Raw genomic sequence first — 20,071 nt, forward strand, 5'->3', positions numbered from 1 at the left:
CTGAATGAATGAACCTCTTAGTCATGAGGAGATGATGTAGCTAAAATCAACTAACTTATTACTATATCCAACTTTATGCAAGGTGTCTAATTGACGTTTTCCACGCTATAGCTCATCCACTCATAAAAATTCATTCATTTTAGTTTGAAAAGTTTTCTTATGTTTTCTATATCTTAGATTGAGGCACAGCAAGGCCTCATAGGCAGGGCCTCATACTGAGGCAATGCAAAATTATCTAAAAATGACAGAAATTATCTAAAAATGACAACAGAAAACAAAACCTGCAATACACTCTCTAGAGACAGCATGGCATGGTAGAAAGACGAGTACTAAATTCACAGATCCCAGGAACTGAAACCTGGGTGATTCCACATACTAGGTGAGGGAATTTCAGCCGTAAATTAACGTTTCTGAGCCAAAATTTTTTCTCACTTGTAAAAATGTGCAACATTCTACTGACAGTTCCCTAATATTGGTGATCCTCAGGAATACAGAAAACTGGAGAGGCATTAATAATACCTAGAATTTGGGTGGTATCATCAACTAAAACAGCAGATGAAATAAGATAAGTAGGTTTGAGGGAAGAAAATTAGTTCAATTTTGAATACACTGAGTTGCCTACGGGAAGTCCAGATAGAGCTGCCTGGCAAGACACTGAATATTTAAGGAGTGTTCCAGGCTGGAGATATAGACTCAAGAGTAGTGAGAGAATGGATGAGATCAGTCAGGAAGTGTGCCAAGTGAGAGGAACACAGGCCAAGGACTGAACCCACGGGAATGTCAACACTTAAGGGAAAGGTGGAAGAAATGAAGGAGAAAGAAGAGAAAGAATAGTCCAAGGTGTAAGATGAATTAGGCCAAGGAAGTAAAGAGCTGCAAGAATCAGGGAGTCATGAATAGTGCTAAATACAGCAAAGAGGTTCAGTGAGATAAGAACTGAAAAAAATATCGATTAGATTTGGCAATTTGAGATCACGGAGGATCTTATACTGAGAATGCAGTCAAGAGGGGAGGATGAGAGTCAGGCTGCAAGGATGGAGGGGTGGGTGGGAGATGCGTGGGTGGTGAGGGCAAGTCAAAGGTGACTCTTTAAAAGCTTCAGTGGCGTGGAAAGACAGATTACGCCTCCTGGGGGCATGGGGTCAAGCGTGGATTGATGAAGATGGGAAGGCTTTGAGTACGTTTATAGGCTGAGGGGAAGAACCACTCTGAAAGGGGAAGACTGAAAGTACAGAAAAGAGAGGGGATGACTGAGAGTCAAGTGCCAGAGAAGGTTGACAGGCAGGGTCAAAGGCACAAGGAGCAGGACTGACCTTGAGAAGCAGATGGGTTGGGCACCTTATCCTCTGAAATTGGGGGACTCTTTTATTCAAACTTAATTCCACAGGCCAAAGTGTATAGATTCACAGTGTCTGGAATATGACTGCGTCTTCAGAGCAGATATCAAACATATTGCTAGAGTCAGAGTTGACTCTAGAAATTTCATTTCATGGGGAAATCTTAATCTTGAATTCTGTCAAACAGAGTTATACACAAAGAATTTACAGCTCATGTAAATTTGGAATCGATCAGTAAGAGAAGCATCCCTCTGTACAATGATGTCACAGTCTTACTCTCCTTGACTTAGAAGGGATTTAAACTCTGGTAAATTATAAATCTAATAAATTAGAGAAGATGATCAATATCACTATAATCGTGAGACATCCTTCAGCATTTAAATGGTCATTATTAAATACCCCATTCAACAGGTTAATTCTTATTAGAATAAAATTATTTCATGACCTATGCTCTGTAGGAACTATCAGAGACCAATTCCTAAAATCACCAGTCAGTGGGATTTTACGGTTCAGGAGATTTGCTAATAAAAATAATACACATCCAAGAATTCAGGTAAAAGCTGTTACACCACAAGGTGGCTCAGAACTTTGGAGCTGCAACTCAGAACTTGTACAAGGTCCAGAGAAGACCTGAGGTTCTTTTCTGGGGAAAATGCTAGGTTTATCTATATGTGCCCCTATAGCTCACATGAATGCTGAAACCTACTGAACTCCCACCTATGTAAAAATCTGAGATTCACAAACTCAACGGGGTGACAATACTGGCTTTTACACAACTCAGAATATCTGCAGTATGGGTCCTTTCAAAGATTATAATTTGACTTCCCTGGTGGCTCAGATGGTATAGGTCCTTTCAAAGATTAAAGTTTAGTACTTGCTAAAAGTCTATTTAAGACAGCACTGTAGCCCTTGATTCTTCTGGATTCTCCAAGTTTAGGTCTCTGTACCAAGGTTAGAGTACCACAATCTTTAAAGTACCTGGACTCTATTAACTTTATTAATGTACCTATCACTACCTGCAATAATTTTTATTTCTTTAACAGTTTATTATCTGTCTCCCCAACAAAAACTAACTTCCAAGCAGAGTATATAGAACTTGCCTGCTTTGTTCCCAAGGGCATGGAACAGAACCTAGGTATGTAGAAATTGCTCAGTTACAATTTATCAAGTTGTCAGATAAAGGACTGAATGTCCTTAAGCCTCTACAATCAATCACAAAGTCCTTTCAGTTTATACTCACTTTTGATGTCACCGAGTCCCCTCACTTTTCACTTCCACCCCGATCATTTGTTTAGACCCTCACCATCACTACTTCATAGCCGGCCGCTCTGTCCAAGCTCTCTTTCCCTCTGGTCCATACCACACATCACTGTCACACTCACCTCCTGAAGGCACAACTTTAATCACATATCCTTACTCCCATTCAAAACTCTTCAGCAGTTCTCTATTACTTAACAAGTGAAGACCAGACTTCTCAGTCTAACATTACAAGCTCTCATGACTTGGCTCCAGCACTCCCTTCCCAGAGTCACTGCCCACTCTCCAAATTCCAATCAAATGAGACGAGTCCACTTTCTCTTACACTGTCCTATGCCCTGGTTTCTGAGTCTTTGTTCATATTCTTCTCTCTGCCTATAATGTTACAGTCTATCTCTCATTTCTAAAATCCAAACCCTAATCCAAACATTATTCCTACTATGAAGTAAATAAGGCCTGTTCTGAGGCCCCCTATCAAAAGTGATATCACACTACACACTATTATGTTATAAGCTACAGAAGGGTAAAAACCGACTTTATTAATCTTTGTTTCCCACAAGCAAACCCAATACCCCCAAGGCCTCACACAGAGGAAGTACTCAAGAAGTAATGACTGAATAAACAGATCATATTTTATATGAGACAACCCAAACTAATATATATTCCACGTCAGTTTCTCTCATTTCCGTTAGAGTCAGTTAATACTGGGAGGGTAGCACAACTCCCACGGCCAAGAAAGCAGCCAAACAATAAAAGAAGACGGGACAGAACAACTTAGAATATTCAGGAAATTACATCCTTTGTATAATAAAGACTTGAGACCAATAAATCAAGAAGAGCACTAGGTGGAGGCCATCACCTAGTGGTCTCTTGATGACATCGCTCCTCATTCTAAGGCTCTACAAGAGGAAAGGTCAGACTGGTGGCATGTAACAGTAGTTCAGCCCTCCAAAATCTCTAAAATATCAGGAAACCTATTTCCTGATCTACTTGTTCAGCCCCTAAAGGAAACTAATTCTTCAGGAAAGGAAAAGATACGCTGGTAATCGGTCTTTTCCCCCGGAGAGTTCCATTTAGTTTGGTAGATGGGAAAACTTTTCATTTGGGGAAAAAAAAAAACCCATGATGTACCCTTTCATGGTCAAAGCACTTAGAAAAGTACATTGTGTTTTCATATGCATTACCTCATAAGACTAACTCATTCCTTTAACAGATACGGGTTGAACACTTACTACAGGGCATGAACACACTGCTCTGGCTAATGAGCTTACAAGAGGATGAACAAACAAACAAATATATCGTATGCTAGGTATATAATGGAGAAAAATGAAGCAGGGCTGGTACAATAGGCTGTTTTGTTTTGTACTGGGTAGGCAAGAAATATTCTTCACAACAGCACTGTAGGATACCTGGGAGCTTAGTTATTAGCATAATTTTAATCTTCCAGATTAGGGAAACTGAGATGCTGAATGGTTAAGTGACATGCCGGAGATTCTCCAGAATCAAGTGGAAATGGGATTAGAAACAAGGTTTCCCAACTTCTGGTCTATTACTAAAGCTATAAAAGAGGAATGTGATTTAAGAATGCTTAAGTTCCTTTCCATCTAGATAATCATACTCATAGAATAGGAAAGAACTCTGTATATGAATGTCATTAACCCATCACCCTTATAATGGCCTTCCAGCCACTGGCTCACAAGCATTTGCCTCAATTTGATTTGGTGAATAAAATAATGGAAACATTTTGTTTTTTTATATTGTTGCAAAACAGTTTTTTAAAACAAAGTTTTAAAACATCTAATTTTTATTTAAAACGGAAAGCAGCATCTAGGCTTATTATTGGAGTAGACAATGGCACCCCACTCCAGTACTCTTGCCTGGAAAACCCCACGGACGGAGGAGCCTGGTAGGCTGAAGTCCATGGGATCGCTGGGAGTCGGACAGGACTGAGCGACTTCACTTTCACTTTTCACTTTCATGTATTGGAGAAGGAAATGGCAACCCACTCCAGTGTTCTTGCCTGGAGAATCCCAGGGATGGGGGAGCCTGTTGGGCTGCCGTTTATGGGATCACACAGAGTCGGACACAACTGAAGCGACTTAGCAGCAGCAGCAGGCTTATTATGCAAAAACAGGCAATGTTAATATCATATTAGCAATATTTCAAATCACACGTAATGAACATACTCTCCTTTAACCGTCTCTGCTCTGCACACCTGTTGAAAGTGTGTGAAACTAGATTCAGCAAGGATTTTCTGCCAGGAGCTCATGGGTCTGTGTGCGTGAGAGCCTTAACAGTTCTTCATTTGAGGAAGCTGATGGCACTAATACTAGTGAGGTAAGGAGAAAACTGTCAACGTTGCTGGGAACGGAGGCCCTGCCATACCTAACCTGTTGTTCAGTTGCTCAGTCATGTCTGACTCTTTGAGACCCCATGGACTACAGCACACCAGGCTTCCCTGTCCTTCACTATCTCCCAGAGTTTGCTCAAACTCATGTCCATTGAGTCAGTGATACCATCCAACCATCTCATCCTCTGTTGTCCCCTTTGCCTCCTGCCCTCAATCTTTCCCAGCATCAGGGTCTTTTTCAGTGAGTTGGCTCTTTGCATCAGGTGGCCAAAGTACTGGAAGTTAAACCTAAAAACCACTTCTTATCAAACACAGGGCTGAGATCTTAATGTGTCAGGAGGAGAAATCAGTTTCAATGTAAAGAATCAAGTTAGGCTATTAGGAAGAAGAGGCTTCAGGGCTAGGCCTGGATGAATCGGGAGAGTGTCACAAGGTGAAGTTAAAGGACAGAGTATATTCCAAGAGGAGGGAATGAAGACCAGAAGGCAGGGAGGACACTAGGGAAACACAATAGCTTGCTACAGTAAACATATATGATAGGCATACATGTAAAATGGATGTCTAGTTGCCCACTCTTACCTTGCAGATATTACAGACAAGGAAACTGAAGCCCAGAGAATTTAAGTGATTTGGCCAAGGGCAGACAAGGGGCAAAGGCAGAACTAAAATGAAGGTTTTTATATTCCCAGTAGGTACTCTTTTCACTGCACCATTCTGCTGGTAAGCTCGGGGATTGATAATTGAAAGGAAAGATAATTTTCCTTTGAAAGTAAAAAAATGTGAAGACGTAGGTTAAGTAAAAGTGTCGTATGTTAGTCGCTCAGTCTTGTCTGACTCTACGGACTGTAGCCTGCCAGGCTCCTCTGTCCAGGGAGTTCTCCAGGCATGAATATAGGAGTGGGTAGCTATTCCCTTCTCCAGGGGATCTTCCTGACCCAGGGATTGAACCTGAGTCTCCTGCATTGCAGGCAGATTCTTTATGGTCTGAGCCACCAGGGAAGCTCTGGTTAAATAAATTCCCTCCAAATTACAGGTATAGCTGAACAGTGGTAGCAATACTGATACTGAGCCCAAGTCTCTTGAACAAATTGTCCAGGGCTACCAGACTACGTAGAGCTCCTTCACTTGAGAAGGTAAAACAATGGAGCTAACACACAGACCTCCTTTCCCTGAGAAGCATGGCCTTCTTAGGGCCCATGCTAAGAAGGGCTATTACACCACAGGAATCATCAGGGATGTGAGTGAAAAAGCAGGTCCCCCAGCCCATCTCCATATGTGCACGTCCAGTTTCAGAAGAACCGAACCAACTGAGACAGAAGGTCAATTAATGAAAAATTAGAAAAGTGGAAAACTAGAAACACATTGTAACAAACTGACAGGAGGCACTGGCTTTTGACAAAGTTATTTTACATTATTAAACTTATAAAATGAGGAGGCTGAACTAGATGATGTCTAAGGCCACCATATTCTAATTTTCTATGATTCTAGGTTGACTCCAATTTGCAAGAAAAGACAGACATGAAAACTTGAAGGTAAACTGAACTTTAGGAGACCATATGTACTTTTTTAATGCAATAGGTATGTACCCTATTTAAAAGCACATAATCAATCCTATAATTTGGATTTTTGTTTATAGGACTTTCTTACAAGACAGCATATCCACTGAACAAAAAGGATACACATAACAGTCACTGGTTTTCAGGAACAGGAGAAAGAGTAGAAGCTAACTCTGAAGGCCTTCTTTCAACTTAATCCATAGATTTTCTTGCTGCCAACTTAAGACAGCTCTTAGAAATATACAAGGCCGTTTAAAATTCAACAAATTGCTATAAGCAAACATGGCCCATTCTTTTTAACTTTGCATAATATTTCATAAAACAAAAAAATCAAGAGTCATTTAACCACTCACTATACAGAAAATAAATAATTTTTAAAAATTCAACAAGTTATTATTAAGAATTGGAGAGTATAGTTTGTAGTGAAGACAGAAAGACTAGGAGCAACAGAGAAAAAGTCCTTGGTTTGATTCACTAAAGAAAGTGTGGAAGGGGAGAAATGAACTGAAAATTTACCCTGTTAAAACTTAAGATTCTACAGTATGAAAGAAGGGAAAACAAATAACAAAATTAAGACTTTAATTGACTTTAAAAAATAACAGAAAGAAAACCAAGAACAAAGGCATTCACGTCAGTTCAAGTTCCTAAAAATAACTTGTTTGTTTTTGCTTGTACATATACTGTTATAAATAGCTTCCCTCATAGCTCAGTCAGTAAAGAACCTGCCTGCAATGCAGGAGACCTGGGTTCAATTCCTGGGTCAGTAAGATCCCCTGGAGAAGGAAATGGCTACCCATTCCAGGATTCTTGCCTGGAGAATTCCATGGACAGAGGAGCCTAGCAGGCTACATACAGTCCATGGGGTCACAAGAGTTGGACACGATTTAGTGACTAAACCACCACCACCATACTGTGTAAAGAAACTCTGGAAGATACTACTAACAGTGCTTACCTGTTCAGGGAGGCAGGACATGCACAGATGAGAGATGGGTATAAACGGGAGACTTTTTACTGAGGTCTTCTTTACTGAATAGCTTTTACTGAACTTTTAACCATGGAAACATATTACCTATTTTATTTTTATTTTTTGGCTACAGCACACGGCTTATGGGATCTCAGTTTCCCAGCCAAGGATCAAACCCGCACCCCCTGCAGTGGGAGCATGAAGTCTTAACCACTGGATCACCAGGAAAGTCCTTATATTACCTATTTTTAATATTAAATACATTTAAAAGTTTAAATGTCCTTTAAATTCAATTATTTGCAGGTAACACTTGAAAAACAAGAAAGTCAAAGAACGGAGACATCCAAACAAAGTACCAAGAAGTGAAGAATATGTTGTAGCACCGGGAGGTCTGAGACAATTCAAGGAAAGGGTGATCTGGATTGTGGAGGACCATCTGGGGAAGTCAGGTGAAAAGTTCCATGAATACCACTGTTCAGGGCCCCACGTAACTCACGACAGCTCATACCAGGGCCAGCTTGTACAACAGTACCTTGAAAATGGGAAACACATATCTCATGGCCCTGTGTCCCTGGACACTGTAAAGTCTACAATGGATGAAACCAGAACTTTACTAATAGGGAACTAGTTTTCCTTCATCCTCTAAAATAAAGAGAGAAGGAAATGAGAAACCAGTTTCCATGAGTCCCAAAAATGATCAATGAGGTAGAAAACGAGAACCAAAAAGAAAAAATTTAAGAAATCCATTTGTAGCATTAAGCAAAGAAAAGAGATTTTACTTTGCAAGAATTACTTAAGGCAGCCCTTGAGAAACAAACAGAAAGAATGTCCTTACTTAAGGTCATTTCTCCTCTCAGGATGTTTTGGTTTGTGGGTTGATTCCCAGTGTGCTTCCTCATAGGGGAGACCTTGCTAATCCAGCCCAGTGAAAGGCCTATTTAGTAAGAAGTATTAGTAATGCTGGTGAAGATATGCAAGTGAATTTAAACAAGCCTATTTCTTTAATCAACTGAAAAAGTCCTTATTTAAAAATAAAATTAATACCTCTGAAGTGCTACTAATGCTCTCTCTTGTCATGGGTGTTTATTTGCTTTATAATAATCATAAACTAAGCATTTATATTTTATATATATATAAAAGCATTTATATTTTAAGAACTTTTCTGCATGGTGGTGTATTTCAGTTTTGTTTTTTTTTAAAGAATTTTAAAAACACAATTAAAGTTATCCTTTCCATAAACTATTTACCCTGTGGTGAGGCCAAAGGCCAAAATCAGATTTCCTATCATGAAGAGTCAGTCCCCTACTGGACTGCCATTAACATCTGGCCTACCCAAAACAGGGTAGCCATTAGGGCCAGAGACCCACTGTCTTTGGGTCCTCACTTCCAAGTTAGCACCACTCAAGTCTAAGGCATTGGGAATGAAAAGAGGTTGTCTACAGGGCAGGAACCAGGGGAAAAGGCATGCCAAGGAAAACTAGGTTCTGACAATGAACCTAGCTCTCTAGTTTTAAGAAGACGAAATTTAATTTGTATTTGAGTTGGAAAAACAAATAGTTCAAATAAAAGTAAAGAGGTTTTAGCCACCTGAAAGGCCAGGGTCCAAAGGGCCTTACCTATCAGTTTATTGCCATAAGGCTTCTCTGGTGGCTCAGAGGGTAAAGCGTCTGCCTGCAATGCGGGAGACCCAGGTTCAATCCCTGGGTCGGCAAGATCCCCTGGAGAAGGAAATGGCAACCCACTCCAGTACTCTTGCCTGGAAAATCCCGGTCAGGGGAGTCTGGGAGTCTACAGTCCATGGGGTTGCAAAGAGTTGGACTTTCACTTTATTGCCATAGGAGTATTTTCTGAAAAAGTTCTACTATGACTATGGATGCAAGAGCAGGAAAGAGGAGGGAAATATATCTTAAAATATTTCAAAATTTTACAATCAACAAAATATTCTTCTGAAAACAGCCTAAGATTCCATGTTTCCTTATTCACTAACCCAGATATTTAAACCTTGTCTCCTTCCTCACCCACCTACCCCTATTCAGCAAAGGCCAGATTAAAACTTTAGATTTTAAAAGAGGGAGAAGTAAACAAGGAAATCAAAGACACTTTATGAAAACTTAGCCCCAGAATTTGACACTTGACCAAGTCCTTAGAGGTCTTATTCAACCTCTCAGTTTCTACCACGTCTATGAGACATTTAGGCAGAGTGGTGAAGTGACTTGCTAAAGGACATGAACTAGTTTTGAGAAGATTTTTTCTTTATTTACTACTTCCCCCCACCATGAACTATTTGTGGCAGCTTAAAAAACACACATACTAAAAAGATAACTATAAATAATAAACATGGTGAATTATGATAGAGCAAGGATTTCTTCTAATCTAGTACATTTTTATATCATATGATGTTTTGTTCCTTAAACTTTCTAAATTTCCCAGTAGAAGTTATAGGCTACCAATTCTGCTTTATTCCCAGTAGATAGCTGTTCTGAGCTGCAAGAGAAGTGAGCAGGTGAAGGGTCATTTTGTGTAGACAATTACTCAACTGTTTTTGCCACTCGGAACTAAGATGCCTCCACAACTATAGCTTAATCAAGAGATCTGTTCACCTCGAGTCTTACTTCTGGCCAGTTGTTAAGACAAAGAAACAGAAATTTCTTCCCAAACTGAGACTGAAAGGCAATTTTAGTTAAGGTCAGTTTAGAAGGCAGTTTGGTTAATAAAGGCAGTTAAGCTTTATATTTGTAAATATATAATTACACAAAGTCCTTTTCCCCTTCATCTGGAAACACCTATGGATTTAATTCTTTCAATGACACCTGTCAAATGAGGGATCTCTAACATGCTATCTGATGTCAGGCTTTAGCATTTATGGCTAACTACTTGGCTTTTGGATTAACTGGGGGCTTTGCTTCTTCACTTGTTGCTTAGTTTCAAAAGATAATCATGAGAAAGAAACCCCCCCCCCCCAAAAAAAGAAACCCAAAGTTTGGTCAAATATGTTAGGGAAATTTGTAACTCTTGGCCAAATGAAGATCAGTATTTCTTTCACTCACATTCCCTGCTAGCAGGAATAACAGAACTGATTCTCATGTTAAGAATCAGTGCTGGTGGAACTCAGACAACGTGTAACAAGGCCAAAGACCTGGCCTTCTCACTGGCCCAGTTTGGTTTACTCTATTCTATTCCTGTCCCCGGTGGTTATGATCTAATGTCACAAAGGAGGCGAGGTTAGAGTACAAATTCATCTCTATTACATTAACAATAGGCTCTGTCGATACTGCAATATCATTTTTATATTTAAAGATAGGATTCTGAATGTGTGTGTGAGCAAGATTCTACAGGGCTGTACCATCTCTCAGTATGCCAATTTTTCTTGACTATATCAAACAGTCCCCATTTCATTTATGTAACCCCCCTTTTTTTTTAAATAAATCTTTTTCTGATTTGACATGGAGCCAAAAACAGAAGTCTTATTAACAGACTGAGAAGTGCCAAGACCCACAAATGACTCTTGGTAGCAATTAAAACAAAAAAGAACCCCCATAAACCGGAACTGAAACAAAAGTTTAACTACTTATCCAAACTCTGGCAAAGAGACACAACTCTTTCTCCCCATCTCCCCTAAGCCTGTTAGGAAAAGGGGATCTGAAGCTGCTGCTCCTTCTCCTCCAACTCACTTTCTGCGTCAAATAGTATGGGTCAAAGTCCTCCAGGGGAACCGCGACCAAGCCTTGTGGGATGTCCCCATAGATGAAAGGCAAACTCTTCCCTGCCTCCAGGTCACTGTTTGGCTTGGGCTTGCTGTCCTCATCGTCCTCCCGATGACTGCCATCGGCCTTGGGTGGCTTCTTGAGCTTGCTCTCGGCGATGCGCCTCTCGATGTTTGCCAGTGACTCAGGGGTGAAAGGCTTGAAACTATCAGGGCCTGGTGGTGCGAGCAGCCGCGCTGCCATCTTCTCATCCTGCAGCAGCTTCGTTAGTTATGCTGCGTCCAGGACAGGTCAGCTCTGGAAGAAACAGCAACACAGACCGCATTAATCAATCACTACTCTAAAAGGAGGCCAGACCAAACCACCTCACGCTCAACCTCTATTCACAGTCTTCGCAACATGTAGTTTCTTCTATGACACGGTTATTTTTCTCTTCAGAAAATCTGTGGCACGAACGGACAAGGCAATGTTCATAACCACCCCCCAGGGGAATGAGCAGCCAAGGAGATCAAAACATGGGGGTCTTCTGGATTGCTAGTTTTTATCACTGACTTAGATACTACTCCCCTGGTGGCTCAGACGGTAAAGAGTCTGTCTACAGTCGGGAGACCTGGGTTCAATCCCTGGGTCAGAAAGTTCCCTGGAGAAGGAAAAGGCAACCCACTCCAGTACTCTTGCCTAGAAAATCCCATGGACGGAGGAGCCTGGGGTCCATGGGGTCGCAAAGAGTCTGAGCAACTTCACTTTCACTTTCGACACAACTCACCATCAGGGACCAACTCCAAAGATACATTCCATACCCTCTATGTTTAAGTGAAGAAAGTCAGGCAAATACAAATACTATATGCTATCACTGTATGTGGGATCTAAAAATGACAACAGACTAGAGAATATAACAAAAAAGAAGCAGACTCACAGATATAGAGAAGAAATCACTGGTTCGTTGTTTAGTTGCTAATTCGTGTCCAACTCTTTTGCGACCTCACGGAATGTAGCCTGCCAGGCACCTCTGTCCATGGGATTTCCCAGGCAAGAATATTGGAGTGGGTTGTCATTTCCTTCTCCAGGGAACCTTCCCGACCCATGGATTGAACCCATGCCTCCTGTATTGGCAAGTGGATTCTTTACCACTGAGCCACCAGGGAAGCCCAAACTAGTGGTTACCAGTGAGGAAAGGGGAGGAAAGGGGGGTAATATAGGGATGGAGAGGTACAAACTATTAGGTATAAAGTAAGCTACAAGGATATAAAGGACAACACAGGGAATGTAGCCAATATTTTATAATAACTATAAATGGAATATAACCTTTAAAAATTGTGAATCACAAAATTATATACCTGTAACTTATATAATATTGTACAGCAACTATACTTTAATAAAAAACATAAAAGATTTTCTTATAGACAACATTTTAAAAAAAGGTATATTCCATACTCTCAAGGAACGTCTATTCTAAGTAAATGAGGATATTTAACATGACCCAGAGGTGCACATCTATGCTCAAGTTGTCTTCTTCCTAGGACCGCACAAGGGCAAACTGTCACTCTTTTCACATTTCAGCTTCTGAAAACACTAAACCCTTCAAAACTTTGGAGGCACAACAAATAGCATAAAAGCACTTCCATGGGCTTCGGCTCTTTTGTTTCAAGTTCTTTTTCAATTCACAAAGTTTTGTAAAAATCGGTCTGGGATAAAAGTCCAGACCAAGCTGATGACCAAGCTCATGCCAGAGAAAATCACAAAGCAATTTTCTTCAAGGAGAGGGCAGACATTGCTCCATGTACCTCCCACTCAGCAACAGGAAAGCAAGTGGAGGCGGAATCTTAGACACTTTCCTCTGAGGCAATATAGCCTTGCAGGGTGAACGACAGCAGAAAGGCCCCTGAGCTGGGCTCACGCCAGAAGGGCAGGAAGTGAGAACTGAATCACAGTTCAAATTCCCTTCTCAACAGAGAACCTGAAGGAGTGCCATACTAGAGCCAACGATTTCTGAGCAAGGTATCTGAAAAACCCATTTTCATGTATGTTTATACAGAGCCCTAGGTTACTGAAATACACATCTGGGAACAAGGGGCTCCCTAATGTCAAAGCCACAGTGTTATAAAGGCCACAGCAGGTGGGTCTCCCTGTGAAAGCTCTAGTAGTGCGGTGTTGCTGCTTCTCCCCTTCATTGTGTGAGCTCTACAGACTATCCAGGAAATTGTCTTAAAAGGCCAAAGACTGTTCCTTTCCTCCCACTTAGCCCTTAGGGTCCTCTTCAAGGCAAGTATCCATAAAACTTGAGGCTCCTCAAGAGAACAGTAGTAGAGTTATCTCTAAATAATTTGGCAGTGAAATACCCAAGGGCTCTTTCCATATTACAAATACACCTGCAGAGAGCCCCAATTCTCCAATGGTGGCAAGATGGTGGTGGCATTTTCCAAAGGCAGTGCATGGTATCCACGCGGGCTGATCGCTCACTGGGCTACAGACTGGCACCAGGGAGGCCAGAACCACAAGCTCGCTCCCACTGCACGCACACAAGACGCCGTCCCACAGATCGCGGGATCAAAGAAATCATTTCACATATGAGGCATGGGATTTTAGAGCTGCGAGGGATTTTATATATCCAGACCATTTCAAGAATTAGGAAACTTGCAGTCAAAAGAGATGAAACTTGCCCAAAGTCACAGGCCAAGGGAAAAAAAAAATCACAAAGAACTCTGACTCCTCCTGCTCATACTTCTTTTATTATGACAAGTATCAGTTGCCCATCTTCTGATCCTACTCCGACTCCCACTACTCCTCAACAGGAAAAATCTGGTTCGAGCAAATCACAGGCTAATGCCAATGGTTCTACTGATCTAAGACTTTACTCACACTGTTTTCCCCAAACCTAAAATTCCTTTCCTCTTATCAGTCTCTGAATTGCCTCCAATAAAACCTTACTCCTCCAGAGAACCTTCCCATCAGCTCTAGCCTTTACTAATTTTTTTCCATGCGTGAACTCCTACAGCTTTGTCATGATCACAGTTAACATTCATCACATGTTTGCTATGTTCAGGTATTGTTCCAAGCACCTTGCTTGTATTAAGTCGTTTAATCTCCAGAAAAAAATCAAAAGCAGATATTATTATTGTCCCCATTTAACAGATGAGGAAAAAGAGGCAGAGACTAATTAACATAGCTTGTCCAAAGCTACACAGATGAAAAACAACAAAGTCAGGATTCAAGACATCCTATTCACGTTTGTTTTGGCTCTCTGCTATTAATTACTTGCACTGTGTAAATCCTGAGGGCTTGAGGGGTATCTTAAACTTCTTTTGTATCCTTTTCAGAGAGAATAAGATTATGCCTGGAACCCATAATTGGTCCAATACCTGGGACTCCTTGGCTTCCGTAGCCGCACTCATTCTCAACCCTGGGTCACCCTCGGTTTCTCTTAGAGGGCAAGGAATACTGCAAAAGGAAGTCACTGCAGATGCTGACAAATTCCTGTGACCTGAGTCCACACACCTGGGCTCTTCACAGGCAATGCCATCCTACAAGAAGTCCTCTGCCTTTGCCTTTGTTTACCCCTGCCTTTTCCAAGACCAGGTTCCCTCAATGATCCCTGCTCTCCATCACATTCTCAATCTTTACTTTTCCTCTCCTACTTCTGTATGTTCTCCCTTTATATCGTCACACCCCCCACCCCCCGCCCCGCCAACCACCTTCATTTGGCTTACATGATCCTGGTTCTCTTCTGATACCCTGGTTCTATCCATAATTGCAGTCTCTTCTTCCTCTACCACATTTTGCTTCTCTAAGGGCTGGCTGGCTTTCTACAATCTCTCTGCATCTCTCCTTCTTTTAGGGATCTCATCTACTCAAAATAATCTCTTTTCAGATTTCTGAGTGAAATCTGCTTTTCAGATTTCTGTCACCAGCCCTGACGGCTCTTCTGGGCCCCACAACTGCCTGTCACCACTTCACAATTAAAGCATTTGAAACCACTCATCCTTTTAGTTCCAAAACAGATCCCTGCACCTGGCTTTCTTAATTCTGTTTCTGGACCATTGTTTCTCCAGCCATCTCGTGTGGAGCCTCAGTCCTCTTTGCCCCATCATCCTTATTGTCCTTGACCAATCAGTCATCAGCCTCACTAAGTCTTCCTCCTTCAGAGTTTCCATTTTCAACCTAATTCAGGTCCTACTGCAATACCTTCCCACCTGTGGACCGGTCCTCAGTCCACTAGGCACATCTCCAAAGACCTGTTTCCCTAAAACTCAGCTCCGTTATGTCATTGCCCTCCCTTGAATCTAGTGGAGTTACAGAACAGAATCCAAACTCCTGCCATTTCACTGCCATTCCAGGTTTCTACAAACTTACACTTCTCAAATATTCACCTACAACGTTATACCTCTCAAACACCCTTTTATACTGCTTCCCTACTCTGGTGACTCATTTTTGTTTTAATTTTCTAGCTTTTTTTTTAAGGCAGGACAATAAAGTGTACAAATCTTAAGTGCACAGATTGGGTATTTTGTAACATGTATATTATGCATTAATATGTATACACCACATAATAATATAATATCTGTGTAACTACCACTCAGATCAAGATACAGAAGATTTATTCCCAGCTCCCTAAATGGCTCTCTTGTGCTCCCCTATCAATAACCACCGTGACCATCCCTGCCCAGCAGAAGCTATTCTGACATCTATCATCATAGATTAGTTTGACTTTAGTAGAATATAATATACTCTTCAAACTCAGGTTTCTTTCATTCAACACTGTTTCTGTGAAATTTACCTTTATTGTGGTGTAGCAGTGTTCATTCTTTTTATTGCTCTATAGTATTCCACCTAAGAATACAGCACAATTTATTCATCTATTCTACTCTGGTAGACATTTAGGTTGCTTACAGTTTTAGTCTATCATAAGTAAAAACTGCTCAGAACCTTTCTGGGCATGCCTCTTGGTGGCCACATGTGCTCCTCTCTTTCCAGCATATAGGCTGGAGTGGAATACTGGGCTGAGAAGAGGGCATGTGTTTATTTAGCTTTAGTGACACTTCAATCAGCAAGATAAGAGGGTTCCAGCTACTTCAACCAGCAAGACAAGAGGGTTCCAGTTGCTCCACATCCTCACCAACACTAAGAAATGACAGTCCCCTTAATTTTATCCAGTTCTAGTGAACATATATATAATGATACCTCACAGTTTAAAAACAAAACTTAACAAGGTGAAATTAACTGTTTTAAAGGGAACAACTCAGTGGCAATTACTTCATGCACAATATAGCGCAACCACCACCTCTGCGTGCGTGCTAAGCCACTTTGGTCGTGTCCGACTCTTTGTGACCTTACGGACTGTAGCCCACCAGGCTTCTCTGTCCAGGGGATTCTCCAGGCAAGAGTACTGGAGTGGGTTGCCATGCCCTTCTCCAAGGGATCTTCCTGACCCAGGGATCAAACCTACGTCTCTTATGTCTCCTGCATTAGCAGGCGGGTTCTCTTTTTTCCAATTATTTTAATTGAAGGATAATTACTTTACAACATTGTTATGGTTTTTGCCATACATCGACATGAACCAGCTACAGGTGCACATATGTCCCCCCATCCTGAACCCTCCACCCACCTCCCTCCCCACCCCATCCCTCTGGGTTGTCCCAAAGCACCAGCTTTGAGTGCCCTGCTTCATGCACTGAATTTGCACTGGTCATCTATTTACATAGAGTAATACACGTTTCAATGCTATTCTCTCAAATCATCCCACCCTCGCTTTCTCCCACGTGGTCCAAAAGTCTGTTCTTTACATCTGTGTCTCTCTCTTTTTTAAAAAAATTTTTATTGAAGGATAACTGCTTTACAGAATTTTGTTGTTTTCTGTCAAACCTCAACATGAATCAGCCATAGGTATACACATATCCCCTCCCTTTTGAACCTCCTTCCCATCTCCCTCCCCACCCACCCCTCTAGGTTGACACAGAGCCCCTGTTTGAGTTTCCTGAGTCATACAGCAAATTCCCATTGCTGATCTACTTTACACATGGTAATGTAAGTTCCCATGTTACTCTTCCCATACATCTCACCCTCTCCTCCCCTCTCCCCATGTCCATGAGTCTATTCTGTATGTCTATTGCTGCCTTGTAAATAAATTCTTCAGTACCATTTTTATAGATTCCATACATGTGCATTAGAACACAGTATTTATCTTTCTCGTTCTGACTCACTTCACTCTGTATAATAGGTTCTAGGTTCATCCACCTCATTAGAACTGACTCAAATGTGTTCCTTTTTATGGCTGAGTAACATTCCATTGTATACATGTACCACAATTTCCTTATCCATTCATCTGTCGATGGACATCTAGGTTGCTTCCATGTTCTAGCTGTTGTAAATACTGCTGCAGTGAACAATGGGATACATGTGTCTTTTTCAATTTTGGTTTCCTCAGGGTATATGCCTAGGAGTGGGATTGCTGGGTCATATGGTGGTTTTATTCCTAGTTTTATAAGGAATCTCCATACCATCTTCCATAGTGGCTGTATCAATTTACATTCCCACCAACAGTGCAAGAGCGTTCCCTTTTCTCCACACCCTCTCCACCATTTACTGTTTGTAGACTTTTTGATGATGGACATTCTGATCAGTGTGAGGTGATATCTCATTGTGGTTTTGATTTGCATTTCTCTAATAATGAGCGATATTGTGCATCTTTTCATTGTTTGTTAGCTATATCTATGTCTTCTTTGGAGAAATGTCTGTTTAGGTCTTTCCCCCACTTTTTGATTAGGTTGTTTGTTTTTCTGGCATTGAGTTGTATGAGCTGCTTGTATATTTTGGAAATTAATCCTTTGTCAGTTGTTTCATTTGCTATTATTTTCTCCCATTCTGAGGGTTGTCTTACCTTGCTTATAATTTCCTTTGCTGTGCAAAAGCTTTTAAGCTTAATCAGATCCCACTTATTTACTTTTGTTTTTATTTCTGTTACTCTAGGAGATGGGTCACAGAGGATCTTGCTTTGATTTATGTCATCAAGTGTTCTGCCTATGTTTTCCTCTAAGAGTTTTATAGTTTCTGGTCTTACATTTAGGGCTTTAATTCATTTTGAGTTTATCTTTGTGTATGGTGTGAGGAAGTGTTCTAACTTCATGCTTTCACACATAGCTGTCATGTTTTCCCAGCACCATTTATTCAAGAGGCTGTCTTTGCCCCACTGTATATTCTTGCCTCCTTTGTCAAAAATAAGGTACCCCTAGGTACATGGGTTTATTTCTGGGCTTTCTATCTTGTTCCATTGGTCTATATTTCTGTTTTTGTGCCAGTACCATACTGTCCTATGACTGTAGCTTTGTAGTATAATCTGAAGTCAGGAAGGTTGATTCCTCCAGCTCCATTCTTCTTTCTCAAGACATCTGTGTCTCTTTTGCTGCCTTGTATATAGGGTCATCATTACCGTCCTTCTAAATGCCATATATATGCATTAATATACAGTGTTGGTGTTTCTCTGACTTACTTCACTCTGTACAATAGGCTCCAGTTTCATCCACCTCATTAGAACTGACTCAAATGCATTCCTTTTAATAGCTGAGTAATATTCCATTGTGTATATGTGTCACCACTTCCTTATCTATTGGTCTGCTGATGGACATTTAGGTTGCTTCCATGTCCTAGCTATCGCAAACAGGCTGCCAACAAACATTGGGGTACACGTGTCTCTTTTAATTCTGGTTTCCTCGGTGTGTATGCCCAGCAGTAGGATTGCTGGGTTGTATGGCAGTTCTATTTTCAGTTTTTTTAGGAATCTCCACACTGTTCTCCATAGTGGCTGTACCAGTTTGCATTCCCACCAACAGTGTAAGAGGGTTCCCTTTTCTCCACACTCTCTCCAGCATTTATTGTTTGTAGACTTTTTGATGGTGGCCATTCAGACTAGCGTTGAGTTAATACCTCATTGTGGTTCTGATTTGCATTTCTCTAATAATGAGTGATGTTGAGCATCTTTTCGTTTATTAGCCATCTGCATGTCTTCTTTGGAGAAATGTCTGTTTAGTTCTTTTGCCCACTTTTTGATTGGGTTGTTCGTTTTTCTAGTATTGAGCTATATGAAGTGCTTATATATTTTGAAGATTAATTCTTTGTCAGTTGTTTCATTTGTTACTATTTTCTCCCATTCTGAAGGCTGCCTGTTCACCTTGCTTATAGTTTCCTTCATTGTGCAAAAGCTTTTAAGTTTAATTAGGTCCTATTTGTTTATTTTTGTTTTAATTTTCATTACTCTGGGACATGGGTCATAGAGGATCTTGCTATGACTTATGTCAGAGAGTGTTCTCCCTATGTTTTCCTCTAAGAGTTTTATAGTCTCTGGTCTTACATTTAGCTCTTTAATCCATTTTGAATTTATTTTTGTGTATGGTGTTAGAAAGTGTTCTAGTTTCATTCTTTCATACGTGGTTGACCAGTTTTCCCAGCACCACTGGCAGGTGGGTTCTTTACCACTAGCACCACCTGGGAACCCCCAAGTACCACCTCTATGTAGTTCTAAAACATTTCCATCACTTCAAAGTAAAACCCTTTATCCGTTAATCAATTTTCCTCCATCCCTCTTCCCTATACCCACCCAACCCCACCCTCCTCAGCTTCTGGCAACCATGGTGTTTGGTCTCTATAATCTACTGACTGATCTATTCTGGAAATTCATATAAATGGAATCATACAATATGTAACCTTTCGTGTCTGGCTTCTTTCATTCACACTTAGCATGTATCAGTACTTCACTCCTTTCTATGGATGAATAATGTTTCATTACATGTATGTATCATAATTTATTTATTCATCCATCCACTGAGGAACAACCGGGCGGGGTTCTTTCCACTTCTTGATTATTGTGAATAGTACATGCACATATACTTATTTTAGGCCCTGTTTTTAGTTCT

General features: G+C 40.8%; 1 protein-coding gene across 8 annotated transcripts in view; it reads right to left on the bottom strand.

Moving 5' to 3' along the window:
* SCN8A (sodium voltage-gated channel alpha subunit 8) overlaps nt 1–20,071 on the bottom strand; it is a 196,904-nt gene that overhangs the window by 113,218 nt on the left and 63,615 nt on the right. For all 8 annotated transcript variants that reach the window (XM_070789069.1, XM_070789066.1, XM_070789068.1 and 5 more), the window contains exon 2: nt 11,136–11,465. In XM_070789069.1, the coding sequence (XP_070645170.1) occupies nt 11,136–11,411 (276 nt within the window). In that variant the 5' untranslated portion in view covers nt 11,412–11,465. The remainder of the gene's footprint in view (nt 1–11,135; nt 11,466–20,071) is intronic.

Source organism: Bos indicus, chromosome 5 (genome assembly GCF_029378745.1).
Source record: "Bos indicus isolate NIAB-ARS_2022 breed Sahiwal x Tharparkar chromosome 5, NIAB-ARS_B.indTharparkar_mat_pri_1.0, whole genome shotgun sequence".
In the NCBI taxonomy this organism is placed as follows: domain Eukaryota; kingdom Metazoa; phylum Chordata; class Mammalia; order Artiodactyla; family Bovidae; genus Bos; species Bos indicus.